The 17351-nt window shown below is 44.2% G+C and overlaps 1 protein-coding gene across 1 annotated transcript in view; it reads right to left on the reverse strand.

Annotated features, from left to right (window-relative positions):
- Positions 1 to 17351, reverse strand: part of LOC109872204 (contactin-associated protein-like 2) — a 55396-nt gene that overhangs the window by 27305 nt on the left and 10740 nt on the right. The window contains exons 2-10 of the mRNA XM_031806937.1: positions 14888 to 14998; positions 12479 to 12672; positions 11138 to 11285; positions 9710 to 9913; positions 9076 to 9260; positions 6058 to 6201; positions 4571 to 4829; positions 4131 to 4280; positions 3493 to 3655 (exon numbers count right to left, since the gene is read on the reverse strand). Coding sequence (XP_031662797.1) covers positions 3493 to 3655; positions 4131 to 4280; positions 4571 to 4829; positions 6058 to 6201; positions 9076 to 9260; positions 9710 to 9913; positions 11138 to 11285; positions 12479 to 12672; positions 14888 to 14998 — 1558 coding nt within the window. The remainder of the gene's footprint in view (positions 1 to 3492; positions 3656 to 4130; positions 4281 to 4570; positions 4830 to 6057; positions 6202 to 9075; positions 9261 to 9709; positions 9914 to 11137; positions 11286 to 12478; positions 12673 to 14887; positions 14999 to 17351) is intronic.

Consider the following 17351-nt stretch of genomic DNA (forward strand, 5'->3'; position numbering starts at 1 on the left):
TAGTAACATGAAGTTCCAATTGAAGGTAGGTGAATTCCCCCTGGTAGCATTGTTTAGACTGAGGATATCATCGCCACAATTCTGTAAATATGCATTTATTTATATTTAATGCGAGAGAAATTTGTGGAGAAATTTGTGGTTCGTCATTGGGAGAAAGAGAGGAGGACCAAGGTGCAGCGTGGTAAATATTCCATTATGACTTTTAATGAAAATGAATACTCGAACAAAACAACAAAACACGATAAACGAAACAGTCTTGAACGGTGAAATAAAACACAGAACAGAAAATAATCACCCACGAAACACAATAGAAAACAGGCTCCCTAAACAGGCTCCATAAACAAAATAACTAAGGTCACAACGTGACAGTAACCCCCCCCCCCCAAAGGTGCGGACTCCGGCCGCAAAACCTGAACCTGTATGGGAGGGTCTGGGTGGGTGTCTGTCCACGGTGGCGGCTCTGGCGCGGGACGTGGACCCCACTCCACCATAGTCCTTGTCCGCCTCTTAGCCCGCCTCCGTGGCCTCTTTAGAGCGGTGACCCTCGCCGCCGACCTCGGACTGGGGACCCTAGCCACGGGTCGAATGGACGGGAGACTCCGGCAGAACCGGACGGTCGGGAGACTCCGGCAGCACCGGACAGGCGGGAGACTCCGGCAGCACCGGAGAGAAGGGCGATTCCGGCAGCAACGCCGTGACGGGCGATTCCGGCAGCTGCTGGCTGACGGACGGCTCTGGCAGATCCTGACTGACGGACGGCTCTGGCAGCTCCTGACTGACGGACGGCTCTGGCAGCTCCTGACTGACGGGCGGCTCTGGCAGCTCCTGACTGACGGGCGGCTCTGGCAGCTCCTGACTGACAGGCGGCACTGGCAGCTCAGGACAGACGGGCGACTCTGGCAGCTCAGGACAGACGGGCGACTCTGGCAGCTCAGGACAGACGGGCGACTCTGGCAGCTCAGGACAGACGGGAGACTCTGGCAGCTCAGGACAGACGGGAGACTCTGGCAGCTCAGGACAGGAGGGAGACTCTGGCAGATCCGGACTGGAGGGAGACTCTGGCAGAACCGGACTGGAGGGAGACTCTGGCAGATCCGGACTGGAGGGAGACTCTGGCAGATCCGGACTGGAGGGAGACTCTGGCAGCGCTGGACATGCGGGAGCACCTGTAGGGAGGAGACGGAGAGACCGCCTGGTGCGGGGGGCTGCCACCGGAGGGCTGGTGCATGGAGGTGGCACCGGATAGACCGGACCGTGAAGGTGCACTGGAGCTCTCGAGCACCGAGCCTGCCCAACCCTACCTGGCTGAATCTTCCCCGTAGCCAGGCCAGTGCGGCGAGGTGAAATAGCCCCCACTGGGCTGTGCTGGCGAACCGGGGACACCATGCGTAGGGCTGGTGCTATTTACCCCGGCCTGAGGAGACGCACTGGAGACCAGATGCGCTGAGCCGGCTTCATGGCACCTGGCTCGATGCCCACTCTAGCCCGGCCGATACGAGGCGCTGCTATGTACCGCACCGGGCTATGCCTGCGCACCGGGGACACTGTGCGCCTCACAGCATAACACTGTGCCTGCCCGGTCCACCTCTTTCCACGGTAGGCACGGGGAGTTGGCTCAGGTCTCCTACCTGACTTAGCCACACTCCCCGTGTGCCACCCCCCAATACATTTTTGGGGCTGCCTCTTGGGCTTCCTTGACCGCCTGTGCCAACTCCATTCTCCGGTATCTCTCCTCACATTGTTCCAGAGGATCCCAGGCGGGCTCCGGCACTCTCCCTGGGTCGACCGACCACCTCTCTATTTCGTCCCATGTTGTAACCTCCTCCAGATAGCGCTGCTCCTTACCACGCTGCTTGGTCCTTTGGTGGTGGGTGATTCTGTAACGTTCGTCGTTGGGAGAAAGAGAGGAGGACCAAGGTGCAGCGTGGTAAGTATTCATTATGCCTTTTAATGAAAACGAATACTCGAACAAAACACGATACACGAAACAGTCCTGAAAGGTGAAATAAAACACAGAATAATATAAAATAATCAAAATAATCACCCACGAAACACAATAGAAAACAGGCTCCCTAAATATGGTTCTCAATCAGGGACAACGATTGACAGCTGCCTCTGATTGAGAACCATACCAGGCCAAACACAGAAATAGCAAATCATAGAAAAACTAACATAGACAACCCACCCAACTCACGCCCTGACCATACTAAAACAAAGACATAACAAAGGAAATAAGGTCAGAACGTGACAAATACATAAGCCAAATGAACCACACATCAAGAGTATTCAATCATAAATGGATATATCATACATACATACTACACAAATCTCCCTAGAATAATAATCAAGTTTGCTTTGACGTCTGATGGTGAAGCTGAGATCCGCATTAGGCGAAACAGCGTCACAGGCTCTTTTATTATTGTTTTGTTTTTGTTTTTGAAAAGGAGGATATGAGCATTGAGCAACGTAATATATATATATATATATTCACACTCTGCTGTTCTATTGCATGTGCAGTGATGTGCAATGATTGTCTCAAACAGTGTTTGTTGTTTGAAGTAATGTCTTTGTAATATCGCAAACAGACGTGGCAGTTTCACCGCAACGGATTCCAACTTCAAGATGAAAACAAATCCGCATGACTGTCTTTAACTTTTCTGAAAATGTCTTACTCTGACATTTCAAATGGTGTCGTTAACAATTCCGGAACATAAGGTTGGATTAATGGGATCTACAGTTTGACTCCTAATCACTAGCGGAGAATAAGAAACAGAGATAAGATTCCATTTATGAACCAGAACCATGTGTTGGAGTGAACCCACATACTGTGAGAATGAATTTAATTAGTTTATCCGGATAAGAATGTTAGCGCATATCCATATTTTGAGTAACCTTTCGGTGAAATTGCATTTCCATATCTCAGGAGGAGCAGTGCTTTTCCACTTCATGGTTTTAATGAGCTTAGCTTTGGGGATGTGCGCCTGTGTGGCTGTGTGCTTGTGTACGCGTGCATTTACCAGCAGGAACACAGAGATTGCACACTAAGACATCCTATACCAAAGCCTTGTGTGATCCGCTGATCCCCGCCTCTCGCTGTGTCCCTGTGTGAGACCTAAGGGGTCGAAACGTATCAATAAAATCACCTGGGAGCATGAACAGCAGTGTGTGGCATTTTCCTTTTCATTTTCTCTGTGTGAGACGACTGCTTGGTCTTCATACTTATACCCGATACTCACCTCTCACTGAGAGACAAAGCCTCTCGGTCCACACGATGGTGCAGTTGGTGGGACCCGTGCTGCCTTTTTGAATAGACAGTGCGACGTGTGCCCAAGAAGCATGCGTAGCCCCTCAGGTAAGGTTATAGGTAGCCCCTCAGGTAAGGTTATAGCACGCATTTATACTTTTACTTTCATGATCAACAGCAAAGAAAAAAGTCTGGTTTGAATAAGTCAGCTAAGCAAGGGTCATGGTATAAATGGTATAAAATATTACCTGTCTATGATGGCACACATATCCAGGCTGACATTCTCAAAGGTTCCCATGTTGCCTTGCTCTACAGCCACCAGGTCAGCGAGCTGGTCGTCCACGTGGATCAGCTGCATACAGCCCTGGAAAGAGCGCTGGGCAGGGGGCGTGTTGGTACGCAGGAAGTAGCCTACAGGAGGACAACAGGAAAAAGGTACAAAAGTTTTTCATATGGTCAAGACTGCGCTTTCTGTTTGAAAAGTAAAGTTTTGAGACACAGTTCAGGTATTAAGCAACATTAATTATATGAGCATTGTGTTTTGGTTTAAAACATTATGGAGCTTTCATTCAATATTTAATACACCCTCTTAAAGGCAACTACAGTACTTCAAAGGCAATCAAAACACAAAGACAACAAAAAGGCAACCAATCAAAAGTAACAAAGAGGATTTAATGACAAAGCCTGCCATCAAACACACAAAAACCCATGTGCAATCAAAAAATCACAATAGTGTTTGTCAGACTGAATTAAGGGAAATGCAATAATGAATAAGTATGTGTCAAAGCCCATAACAAGGGCTTATACATTATACAACAGAGCCATATACCGGTACAGAGATACATGTACTGTATATGGCTCTGTTATAAGCCATCTCTGTAAGTACCTCCAAAGTAGTATTGTCCCCCTGTTCTGATCTGAATGGGAATGACCGTTCTGACAGTGGATGCCTCGTCACCATCAATGGTCAGCATGGCGTAGTTCTCCAGAGCATGAAGGTAGACGTTGTGCCACTGGCCGTCGTTGAGCCCCGAACCTGAACAGAGACCACAGACAGAACAATATGGCGTTATGAATCAGTCAAGGTGGGTGATGAGCAGACAACTGCAATTACTGAAACATCAGAAAACCAACTAGAAATTCTGAGAAAGACTGAGAACACAGGGCCTAACAGACAGAGCTTCAGCTACGGAAGACCCTCATGGGGAGAGCCTCCCCAAATTGATAGAGAGAATGAATTAATGAAGGGAGGGGAGGGTCTTTGGTCTAAATGAACACGTCTACTTTAGTGCATTAGCCAGCATGGCCGTACTAACTAGACCATACCTGAGGAGATGTCTATACGTGTGTTTTTCTTCTGGGCAACGTTGATGTAGACGGTGACTTTTCCCTCTGTGAGGCCCACCTCCACCACGCCATCAGCCAGGGCCGTGTAGAAGAGCAGGCCGCTGGGGTTCCACGTCCGGAAGGACAGGCTGACCGACAGGGTGTCGCTGTCCTGCAGCCCCGGGAGACGCAGGAAGCTGGTGGCGTTGAAGAACACAGGGAAGGAGTGCATCTCGCTGCAGGAGAACGTCAGGTTCCTCTGTAAGGGGGATAGAAAGTATGACAGCAAACAGTTATACAAGTTAAGGCAGCTTTCCCTCTTGATTTAAACTCACGACATTAGCACAACCATATAAATATAGTTAGCATCAGTGGAGGCTGGTGGGGGGAGCTATAGGAGGACAGGCTCATTGTCATGAGCCATTTATTCCATTCCAGCCATTACAATGAGCCCACCCTCCTATAACTCTTTCCAGCAGCCTCCTCTGGTTAGCATATATTTTGCATAAGAGATACATCAGAAAGCCTAAAGTGCTTTTTAGATGTAAATGTTGGGGTTTAATGCATTGGAAAATGCAAGCGCCTGCATTATTTCCAACACAGAAAAACACTCATCATACAGCACTTGACTAAAACCGTTTTCATCTGCTCTCCTCATCAAAGCTGATCTTTCTCCCTCTACTTGTGCTGAAAGCAAAGCATGCAATCCAACACCAAGAAACTTTGTGGATATCCCACAGTTTGGTAAACCCATTTGCTCACAGAAAAAAAAACAGGGCTAAGAGGCAGATAAGAAGTGAAATCAATAACAATGGTTAGATCCATACTTTAGTGCAGTAATGGCTCACACACCATCACACACCATTGACAACAGAGCAGTAATTGCTTTAAACCCTATGCTGAGGGCTTCTGAAGCTTGACACATTTATTGGGTTCAATCCCATTGCATGGAATACTCTTTTATTCAGCATATTACTTCTAAGAAATGTATTTGTTTTCCGACATCATCACCACAAGGTAAGAGTTTCTTCACTTCTGCACCCCTAGAAAAAAGGGTTCGGCTGTCCCTATAGGATAACCCTTTTTGGATTCAAGTAGAACCCCTTTGGGTTCCATGTAGAACACTCTGTGGAAAGGGTTCTTCACGGAACCCAAAAGAGTTCTACCTGGAACCAAAAATGGTTCTTCAAAGGGGTCTCCTATGGGGACAGCCAAAGAACCATTTTAGGTTCTAGATATCACCTTTTTTCCCCTAGGAGTGTGATTTATAGATGCACTAAAGCCTGTTTTATTAGCGCCTCAGTGAAAAAGGGAAATTATATTGAATTGTATTGCAGTGAGGTGTTGTGTCACTGGCCTTTCCAAATAGGTAATCACAAATACATGGCTGTTCCTAACGTTTATGTTTTCAAGGTATACTAGTGAATCACAAACCAAGTAGTAAAGATGACACTCAGGTATACAAAAAATGACAGAAATGTTCTTACAAAACTTGAAGTATCAATTTTCTTTCTCTTGACCAGGTTGGTAATGTTATCTCCGTTGTAGGTGATGCCCTCCATGCAACCAACAAAGTTCTCCCTGCCTCCCGAGCTGGGCTTGGCAGAGACAGGCATGCCTCCAAAGCTGATCTGGAGGACACAGGAAGGAGAAGAGGAAATGGGGTCAAGTTTTAGTTGAAGAGGCTCGGCAGCAGGAGCCACATCTCAGAGCCATTTGTCGCTTTGAATCAAATCAATACAGCAGCATATATCCCTTCAGAGAATATATTGGTTTTCACTTGTGCCTGATTGCATTAATCTCCACTTTATAATGAGTGTATGGTGTTGTGGTTTTTCCCTCTCCTTCCTTGCGGAGGCAAAGTAATTTCCTTCAGTATCGCACACTGATAATTACACAGACAAACCTAAAAGTTAAGTTCTGTAATCACAGGGGAGCCGCAGTACAGAGGGCTTGCTCTGACTTAGCATCTGTGAACTAACACATCTTCACACAGACTTCCGAGTAACATGACTCACAGGAACTCTCATAGAGATAGGGCGGGATGTGAGGAAATGAACCAGGACAATATACAATACATATGTAGGGATGAAGAGAATAAGCAATATACAGTGTGGTTCGAAATTATTGATACCCTTTATGAAGTTTAGCAAAAACGACTGTAAAAAAAAACGAATTCAAACACTGAGCTATAGTTTATGCCAAAGAAATTGCAAAAGTATATTATTTTATACAAATACAATTTCTCAAGAGAAAAACATTTTGTTTAACAAGTAATACTTTTTTCCCTCCAAAAGGTAGGGATCAAAATGACTGACAACCCTGTTTAAATAACTTTCAAAACCGCACCTTACAAGGATAATGGCACTGAGACGTTTTATAAAATGTTTAACGAGTTGGAAAACACATTGGGAGGGATCTTAGATCATTACGGAGACTGAGATGGCCATTGCAAAATGTTGATTTTGTGGCCAATTAACCACTTCTTTGTGGTTTTTGATGTGTGCTTGGGGCTCTTGTTTGCTGGAAGATCTACTTGTGGCCAAGTTTCAGCCTGGCAGAGGCAACCAGGTTTTTGGCCAAAGAGCTCTATTTTCATGACATCAGACCAAAGCACCAGTTCCAATCCATGCCAATGCCGTTTAGCAAACTCCAGCCGTTTACATTCATTGGATGACAAGAAAGTAGATTTCTTTAGCCGTGCACACCAGTTTGGTGTCGAAATTAGAATATATGAGCAGAAAAGAACCCCATATCTACTGTAAAATATGGTGGTGGATCTTTGATGTTACGGGTCTATTTTGCTTCCATCCACGACCCCCCTCTTTGGAGGACAAAAATAACTTGGTTTTTACAGCTTTTTCTTTTTTGTTACATTTACACTACCGTTCAAAAGTTTGGGGTCACTTAGAAATGTCCTTGTTTTTGAAAGAAAATCACATTTTTGTCCATTAAAATAACATCAAATTGATCAGAAATACAGCATAGACATTGTTAATTTTTAAATGGAATATCTACGTAGGCTTACAGAGGCCCATTATCAGCAACCATCACTCCTGTGTTCCAATGGCATGTGGTGTTAGCTAATCCAAATCAGCACAACAGTTTTCAGCTGTGCTAACATAACTGCAAAAGGGTTTTCTAATGATCAATTAGCCTTGTAAAATGATAAACTTGGATTAGCTAACACAACGTGCCATTGGAACACAGGAGTGATTGTTGCTGATAATGGTCCTCTGTGCACCTATGTAGATATTCCATTTAAAAAATCTGCCGTTTCCAGCTATAATAGTCATTTACAACATTAACAATGTCTACACTGTATTTCTGATAAATTTTATGGTATTTTAATGGCCCCAAAAAATTATTGTCTTTCAAAAACAAGGACATTTCTAAGTGGACCCAAACCTTTGAGTGGTAGTGTACATTCTACACACATTTGACATACATTGCACTTTTTTGTTACATAGCAAAAATATATGTATTTGATATATATTACATCTGGATAGATAGTACTTAATCACATCCGGTATATATTATGTAAAGTGTCTTCAGTTGTAACTATTATCCTGGGGCCCTTGTTAAGGTCAACAGCATCATGATCTTTACCCAGTATCAGGACATTTAAGCCAAAAAGCTGGTTGCCTCTGATAGGAGGCTGAAACTTGGCCTCAAGTGGATCTTAAAGCAATGTAATAGCCCCAAGCACACATCAAAATCCACAAAGAAATTGTTAATTGGCCGTAAAATCAACATTTTGCAATGGCTAATTCAGTCTCCAGACTTGAAACCCTTTGAAAACCTGTGGTTTGAATTGAACAGTCCGTAAGCACAAACGAAAGATATCAAGGAAGGAAGGATTCTGTAAGGAGGAATGGTCTAATATCCCTCCCAATGTGTTCTCCAACTCATAAAACATTTTAGAAAAAGGCTCAATGCCATTATCCTCGCAAGGTGAAGTATTGAAAGGTATTGAAAACAGGGATGTCAATAATTACTTGTTAAACAAAATACCTTCTCTGAGCAGCTGTATTATTCTAAAATAATATACATTTTCAGAGCATACAATATAGCTCAGTATTTGAAGTATTTATTTTATAGTCATTTTTGCATCTTTATCAATGGTGTCAATAATTTCGAGATATACGATACAACTACATAATGTGGGGAGGGATGCGAAGAGAGGAACATAGACAACACATACAACTCTATAGGAAGGGATTAAGAAATGAACTAAGACGATATATACAATGCAAAATGTATATATTGCAAAATGTATATATAAACCAGGGTTGGGGTCAATTCCATTCCAATTCCAGTCAATTCAGAAAGTAAACCAAATTCCAATTCCACATTTTTCCTCATTGAAAAACATTGAAGAGAATTGGAATTTCAGTGAACTTCCTGATTTGACTGGAATTGAAATTGAAATGACCACAACCCTGATAGGGAGGGATGCGATGGGAGGAATCACTAAGACAATATCCAACATAACTGTAGCCTACCTCATAGTCCAGGTCAAGATGATCAAATTCCCCGTTGGTGCGGAAGTGCTGTGTGTGGCGATCCAGGGTAAAGTTGACATTCCGTCGGTAACGCTCGATAATTACGGAGTGCCAGTGGTCATCATCCAATAAACTTCCGCTTGTCACAGAGGTGTGTCCGAGGATGGAGCCGTACTGATTGCTGCCTGAAGTTTACAAGACATAAACAGATCGACTTTATTAAGAAAATGCTTAAGGGGAAAATGTTCCTATAAACAACAGGCTGACATAGTGAGATAAAAATAGTACAAATTCTAATTTGTGAAGGCTACTGTGATAAATAATTATCTTGTTGACAACAACCAATATTCAAATCCATCAAAAAGAAATAGAAGTATAATGCATAATGCATAAGGGCCAGTCATATTAAGAAATATGCAGGAATTTTATCAAGTTTCATCAACTGACCTAAGTAGCCACCATAAGAAGCTAAATTATCAGCGATTATAGTACACTAGGTGTGCGTCCCAAAAAGCACCCTGTTCCTTATATAGTGCACTGCATTTGGTCAAAAGTAGACGACTAAATATGGAATAGGGTGCCATTTTGGATGCACACAGGTATCCCATAGACAGGATTGGAAATGGTCCATTACCCAGGTTGATCATGAGCAGTAGTTTGGATCTCTTCAGCTCCAGGCTGATATAGTCTCCTTGCTGTCCTTCCCCGTGCAGGAGCACACCGTTACTGGCTGTGGTCTTAAACTTCAGGGAGATGACATCCTTCAAAATCTTCATCTTCTTCATCTTGAAGCGGTAGGAGATCACACCCTGGCCTTCGAAGTTGATCACATCCGCCCCTGAGGTCACCGAATGGTGATAACGGATACAGAGCTTAATATTCCCTCAATTACTGTACTTCTACTGTCATATGTCAAGGCTATTCACATGATGTGTTAGAGGGGTGTTAAGAAGAAAAAACAAGTCCTTTAGAGATCACCTACTGCAATCACAAGCGATGTAAAAAAGTGAGGCAGCTTATACGTATTTCTCTGTTTATAATTGGAGGAACAGAACAACTGAGGGAGAAATGACTCAAATGCTCTAAGACATATAACCCTGGCTGCAAAGACTATTCTGTCTGTTGAGATGTGCCAGCTTACGTGCCTAGACAGCAGCATGGCGGCATTGTGATATCACCCTGCGGCAACTCTCTCCTTTCAAAAGTGCTTTCATCTTTTTACCCTGATTTAACCGGTCAGGGGGCTCAGAACACTGACAGTCCTGTAAGCCAGCCCTATCGGTGAGGTGGCAGGAGAGGGCCCTGCTCGGTTACATCTATTTGCTGTTCAATCTTAGGGTTGTGGATGGAGTGTATGCAGTAAGTAAGGACAAGTGCCACGGGGAACTGGACAGGTCAAGGACTAGGGCAAACAAGTTTCTCACAGTCAGCTTTTCCTGTCTATCAGATTCAACAGCGTGTAATACAGAATAGGATGGATACAGCAAAGGGCTGTGTGGCTGGGGACTTTTTAAAGCGTGGCGTGCGCACACTTTGAAGGAGGGAATTGATCAGTCAAGCTTGTTTTTCTGTGGTACATGGTAAGAACAGAAACCAGACAAAGTAAACTAGCTGTTCTCTATCTCCTACTCTATCAAAAACCTGTAGCTGTGAATTTGGCTGTTGGCATGGAGAGCAGTAATCTAATTATTTCAACTCAATTAATGTATTTTACTGAGCATATTAATACGCTCCCCTGACAAATATGACATATGATACCAAGATAATTAAACCTTCAGTCTTACATATTAATTAAGCCCATTTTGGCCAACACCTGATTATTCTAATATTTTCATCATACAGAAATGATCCGAACTGCACGCAATAAAGTCACTTTTCGAAGATATTCCTTGTTCCATGCTCCTTGTTCAGAGATTCCTTGTTCCATGCTCCTTGTTCAGAGATTCCTTGTTCCATGTTCCTTGTTCAGAGATTCCATGTTCCATTTCTCTGGTTAATAAAGGATTGCAATAAACTAATACAGTAGCATGAGATTGTGCATGGATGTTTGCTATTCACTCACAGTAAGAACAGCCATAGACCTCCACTCGCAGGCCAATCCTCCCCTCTTCGCTCCACTCCAGTGGGATGATGCGCACGTAGCGTGTTATGACTGCATGCTGCAGATCATGGCGGACCACACTCTCACTGTTGGAGTTGCCAGAAAATGCCTGGGCAAGCAAACAAAAACAGGATATTTAGGTTCCATATCCTGAAGCCTAGCTTTTCATTTTTTATTGAGTAGGTACACTACATGGCCAACAGTATGTGGACTTGCTTCAATTCAGCCACAAGAGCATTAGTGAGGTTGCGGACTGATGTTGGGCGATTAGGTCTGGCTTGCACTCTGCATTTCAATTCATCCCAAAGGTGTTTGATGGAGTTGAGATCAGGGCTCTGTGCAAGCCAGTCAAGTTCTTCCACACCGATCTCGACAAACCATTTCTATATGGACCTTGCTTTGTGCACGGGGGCATTGTCATGCTGAAACAGAAAAGGGCCTTACCCAAACTGTTGCCACAAAGTTGGACGCACAGAATTGTCTAGAATGTCATTGTACGCTATAGATTTAGGGAGGGGGGCCTAGCCCGAACCATGAAAAACAGACCCAGACTATTATTCCTCTGCCACCAAACCTTACGGTTGGCAATATATATTGAGGCAGTTTGCTTTCTCCTAGCATCTACCAAACCCAGATTTGTCCTTCGGACTGCCAGATGGTGAAGCACCACTCCAGCCGGAGCTTGGCATTGCGCATAGTGATCTTAGGCTGCTCGGCCATGGAAACCCATTTCATGAAGCTCCCGATGAACAGTTCTTGTGCTGATGTTACTTCCAGAGGCAGTTTGGAACTCGGTAGTGAGTGTTGCAACCAAGGACAGACGATTTTTACACGCTACGCGCTTCAGCACTTGGAGGTCCCGTTCTGTGATATTGTGCAGCTTACCGTGGCTGAGCCGTTGTTGCTCCAAGACATTTTCACTTCACAAGAATAGCACTTACAGTTGACCAGGGCAGCTCTAGCAGGGCAGAAACTTGACGAACTGATCTGTTGGAAAGGTGGCATTCTATGACGGTGCCACGTTGAAAGTCACTGAGCTCTTCCGTAAGGCCATTCTACTACCAATATTTGACTATGGGAATTGCATGGATGTGTGCTCGGTTTTATTCACCTGTCAGCAGCGGGTGTGGCTGAAATAGCCAAATCCACTAATTTGAAGGGGTGTCCACACACTTTTGGCCATGTAGTGTACCTCTTTGATACATCATCAATGTCTAATGGACTCATTTGAAAGGACAGATGCGACTCTCTCTATAAACTAAAAACATTGTTATTTCACTTTGGTTCAAATCATTAACTCACCCATATGTTGCCATCTTGCAGATATGGTCTCCAGTTCCTTCCTGTGTCACTGTACAGGAGTCTGTATTGCATTGTCCAATCAGAGCTGCTGTACCTGCCCTGTGTGGCGATGGAGGTGACCTGCTTCCTGGTTCCCAGGTCCACCTGCAGCCACTGGTAATGATCAGTGTCCACAGGAGACCAGCCTCCAGCACCTAGGGTTGAGAGAGACAATTAAACCAGCTCCATAACCTTGTATAGCCAACTCTAACCTACTTGCAAATCATTTTATTTGCATGTGTCTTCCACACACAAATCTTAAACTATTTAACATAAACTCAGCAAAAAAAGAAATGTCCCTTTTTCAGGACCCTATCTTTCAAAGATAATTCGTAAAAATCCAAATCATTTCACATATCTTCATTGAAAAGGGTCCCATGCTTGGTCAATGAACCATAAACAACTAATGAACATGCACCTGTGGAACGGTCATTAAGACACTAACAGCTTACAGACGGTAGGCAATTAAGGTCACAGTTATGAAAACTTAGGACACTAAATCAAATTAAATCAAATTTGATTTGTCACATACACATGGTTAGCAGATGTTAATGCGAGTGTAGCGGAATGCTTGTGCTTCTAGTTCTGACCATGCAGTAATATCTAACAAGTAATCTAACAATTTCACAACAACTACCTTATACACACAAGTGTAAAGGAATGAATAAGAATATGTACGTAAAAATATATGGATGAGCGATGGCCGAACGGCATAGGGAAGATGCAGTAGATGGTATAGAGTACAGTATATACATATGAGATGAGTAATGTAGGGTATGTAAACATTAAATAAAGTGGCATTGTTTAAAGTAGCTAGTGATACATTTATTACATCCAATTTTTAATTATTAAAGTGGCTAGAGATTTGATTCAGTATGTTGGCAGCAGCCACTCAATGTTAGTGACGGCTGTTTAACAGTCTGATGGCCTTGAGATAGAAGCTGTTCTTCAGTCTTTAGGTCCCAGCTTTGATGCACCTGTACTGACCTCGCCCTCTGGATGACAGCGGGGTGAACGGCCTCCTATATGATACCAAGATTAGGCCTTTCTACTGACTCTGAAAAACACCAAAAGAAAGATGCCCAGGGTCCCTGCTTATCTGCGTGAACGTGCCTTAGGCATGCTGAAAGGAGGCATGAGGACTGCAGATGTGGCCAGGTCTATAAATTGCAATGTCGGTACTGTGAGACGCCTAAGACAGCCCTACAGGGAGACAGGACGGACAGCTGATTGTCCTCGCAGTGGCAGACCACGTGTAACAACACCTGCACAGGATCGGTACATCTGAACATCACACCTGCGGGACAGGTACAGGATGGCAACAACAACTGCCCGAGTTACACCAGGAATGCACAGTCCCTCCATCAGTGCTCAGACTGTCCGCAATCGGCAGGTCCTCACCAGACATCACCGGCAACAACATTGCCTGTAGGCACAAACCCACCGTCACTGGACCAGACAGGACTGGCAAAAAGTGCTCTTCACTGACGAGTTGCGGTTTTGTCTCACCAGGGGTGATGGTCTGATTTAGGTTTAGCATCGAAGGAATGAGCGTTACACCGAGGCCTCTGGAGTGGGATCGATTTGGAGGTGGAGGAACCGTCATGGTCTGGGGCGGTTTGTCACAGCATCATCGGACTGAGCTTGTTGTCATTGCAGGCAATCTCAATGCTGTGCATTACAGGGAAGACATCCTCCTCCCTCATGTGGTACTCTTCCTGCAGGCTCATCCTGACATGACCCTCCAGCATCACAATGCCACCAGCCATACTGCTCGTTCTGTGCGTGATTTCCTGCAAGACAGGAATGTCAGTGTTCTGCCATGGCCAACGAAGAGCCCGGATCTCAATCCCATTGAGCACGTCTGGGATCTGTTGGATCGGAGGGTGAGGGCTAGGGCCATTCCCCCCAGAAATGTCCAGGAACGTACAGGTGCCTCGGTGGAAGAGTAGGGTAACATCTCACAGCAAGAACTGGCAAATATGGTGCAGTCCATGAGGAGGAGATGCACTGGAGTACTTAATGCAGCTGGTGGCCACACCAGATACTGACTGTTACTTTTGATTTTGACCCCCCTTTGTTCAGGGACACATTATTCCATTTCTGTTAGTCACATGTCTGTGGAACTTGTTCAGTTTACGTCTCAGTTGTTGAATCTTATTATGTTCATACAAATATTTACACGTAAGTTTGCTGAAAATAAATGCAGTTGACAGTGAGAGGATGTTTCTTTTTTTGCTGAGTTTAGAAACATCAGTATCCTCTGCTCCTATGTGGCAAACAATATGTGAGTGAAGTGAATGAGACTGCGGCTTAAAATAATCACCAGAGATGATCAGAATAAAAGCTTAGGGTTTCAGTTGTTAATACCTCCTCTCCTGTTGAGCTTTGCGTATCCAGCCCCATATCCACTGGAGTACACAGAAGAGCTGGTAAAAGCTGTGTGAGAGAGTGGTGTGGCCAACGCTTCATCACATTTACCTGGAGGGCAACACAAAACACAAGACACAGACAAGGGGAGAACGAGTCATCATCTCATAAAATGACACTTCAGCATGTTGTAACAACTTATTTGAGTCAGTGTTATTTTCTTCCTTATAATTGTATTTTACATTAATTCATATACTGCTCAAACATAGACAGAGAGCATTATATGTATTGGAGAGACATTATGAGAAACGTCCATGAGACGTCTTCCCATTCACACCCTTTACAATAGCAGTTCCTTGGTGGTAATGATTGGAAGCCAAATGCCATTCAATATAAGTACAATATGTCTGTCCAATGAATATGGCAAGGCCAATTTCTGTCTGGTTTCCTGACCATTTTGGTTATTATTGAACACATCAATAGCAATACATGAATAGCTTAGCATCTAACCTTCAGCCTGTTATGTTCCTGGTAGACACTTTTAATCTTGATTGAGAGACACACTCAATCTTAATGAATAACTTTCCATAGACTCCAACAGACTCTTATCGCAATTTGTGCTGATGACTCAAGTCTTGCTTGGCTACAGAGGTCAAGGGTTAGAATTCGGGGCTGCATTTCAGAACTCTCTTCACACTCTCTACAATCTAATTAACTAGAGGCCTCCAAATCAACACGCACCACTCATGTTTAAATGGAGCTGAGGAGGTCAACATAATTTCCAAAAGTCAATTAGCACTCTTGAATCTGTAGCCATAAGCCAGATACATGTTATAGACTTCAAAAACAACTGCGTGGACTTCAGGAAAGGTTACACAGCGCCCTCACTACCTTTAATGATGTAGCTACCTCCTACCTGCTAACTTGATCTAGAAGAACTAGCTGTATAACTCCTCTGTATAACAATTCCTGAGGTTTCCCTATATATCCAACCCTGCTTGGTAAATAACATGCAGGAATTGTGTCAATGTTTCCCTGTGCAATCACAGATTATGAAATGACCAGTAAACATTGGACCAAAGTTATTGTGGGGAACTGAATCACCTGCATTAATAATGTTGCTGGACAGCTGAGTACCTACTGAGTTACATAGATTGTTTGTTACTATCCCTTCATTTGCCTCGAATAACATTTAACAGAAAATTGCTTCTATCAACGTGTCTGCCCTGACTGACAAAGAAGGAACGCTTGCTATTTGATGGAAACATGAAAGAACAAAGAAACAAGTAATTTGCTCTTTGTATTTTGACAGGTGAAGAGGGAATGTAGCGCCTCACAACAGAAAATAAGGTATCAACGCAACAAACACTTTCTAAGACCCAAGAAATCAGGCAATTCTTGGCGTATGCAAACTTTGGTCTCCAAGGGAGTTGAAAAACATTGCCAGAAAATAACCCCCTACTTTCCAAGACACATTTTGTCAACAACTTTTTGAGAGAAGCACTTGAAAGTGCAAGGAGAACGTTAATCACGATACTGTAGCTGTGGCATTAGGATGTTTTCTTCACGCCAGATTTGTCATCTGCTGAGTATTGATGGAGTTTTACTCATCATCTGTGTGCAAATATTGTGCTGTGTGCTCACACTCACACTCTCGCTCACACACGGTGCGGTAGGCCTGATCACCAGTGCTGATGAGACAGCCTACAGGGAGGAGGTCAGTGACCTGGCAGTGTGGGGCCGGAACAACAACCTCTCCCTCAACGTCAGTAAGACCAAGAAAGGGGGTGGGGGGCGAGCACACCCAAAACCACATCGACATGGCTGTAGTGGAGCGGGTCGAGAGCTTCAAGTTCCTTTGATTCCAAATCACTAAACATATGAAATGGTCCATGCACGTACAGTCGTGAAGAAGGCATGGCAGCGCCTCTTCCCACTCAGGAGCTTGAAATTGTTTGGCATGGGCCCTCAGATCCTCAAAAAGTTCTACAACTGCACAATTTAGAACATCTTCACTGTGCATCTCTGCTTGCTATGGCAATATCACCGACCTCGATCGCATGGTGCTACAGAGGATGGGTGAGGACATCCCAGTACACGACTGGGGTCGAGCTCCCTGCCATCCAGGACCTCTATATCAGGCGGTGTGAAAGGAAGTTCCAGAAAATCATTAAAACTCCAACCGCCCAAGCCATAGACTGTTCTCTCTGCTTCCGCACGGCAAGTGGAACCGGTGCATCAAGTCTGACACCAACAGGCTCTTGAACAGCTTCTATCCCCATGCAATAACATTCCTAAATAGCTATAACAAAAATGGCTACAGGGACTATATGAGTTGAGCTTTGTATTTTACTCTTAATTTTGACTGTCTCTATCCACACTCATAGTGGCCTACACACTACGCTCACTGATACTCCAACACACATACAAACACTCACTCTATCATTTGCTAACAAACATGCAC

The sequence above is a fragment of the Oncorhynchus kisutch genome, linkage group LG27 (genome assembly GCF_002021735.2).
Source record: "Oncorhynchus kisutch isolate 150728-3 linkage group LG27, Okis_V2, whole genome shotgun sequence".
Classification (NCBI taxonomy): domain Eukaryota; kingdom Metazoa; phylum Chordata; class Actinopteri; order Salmoniformes; family Salmonidae; genus Oncorhynchus; species Oncorhynchus kisutch.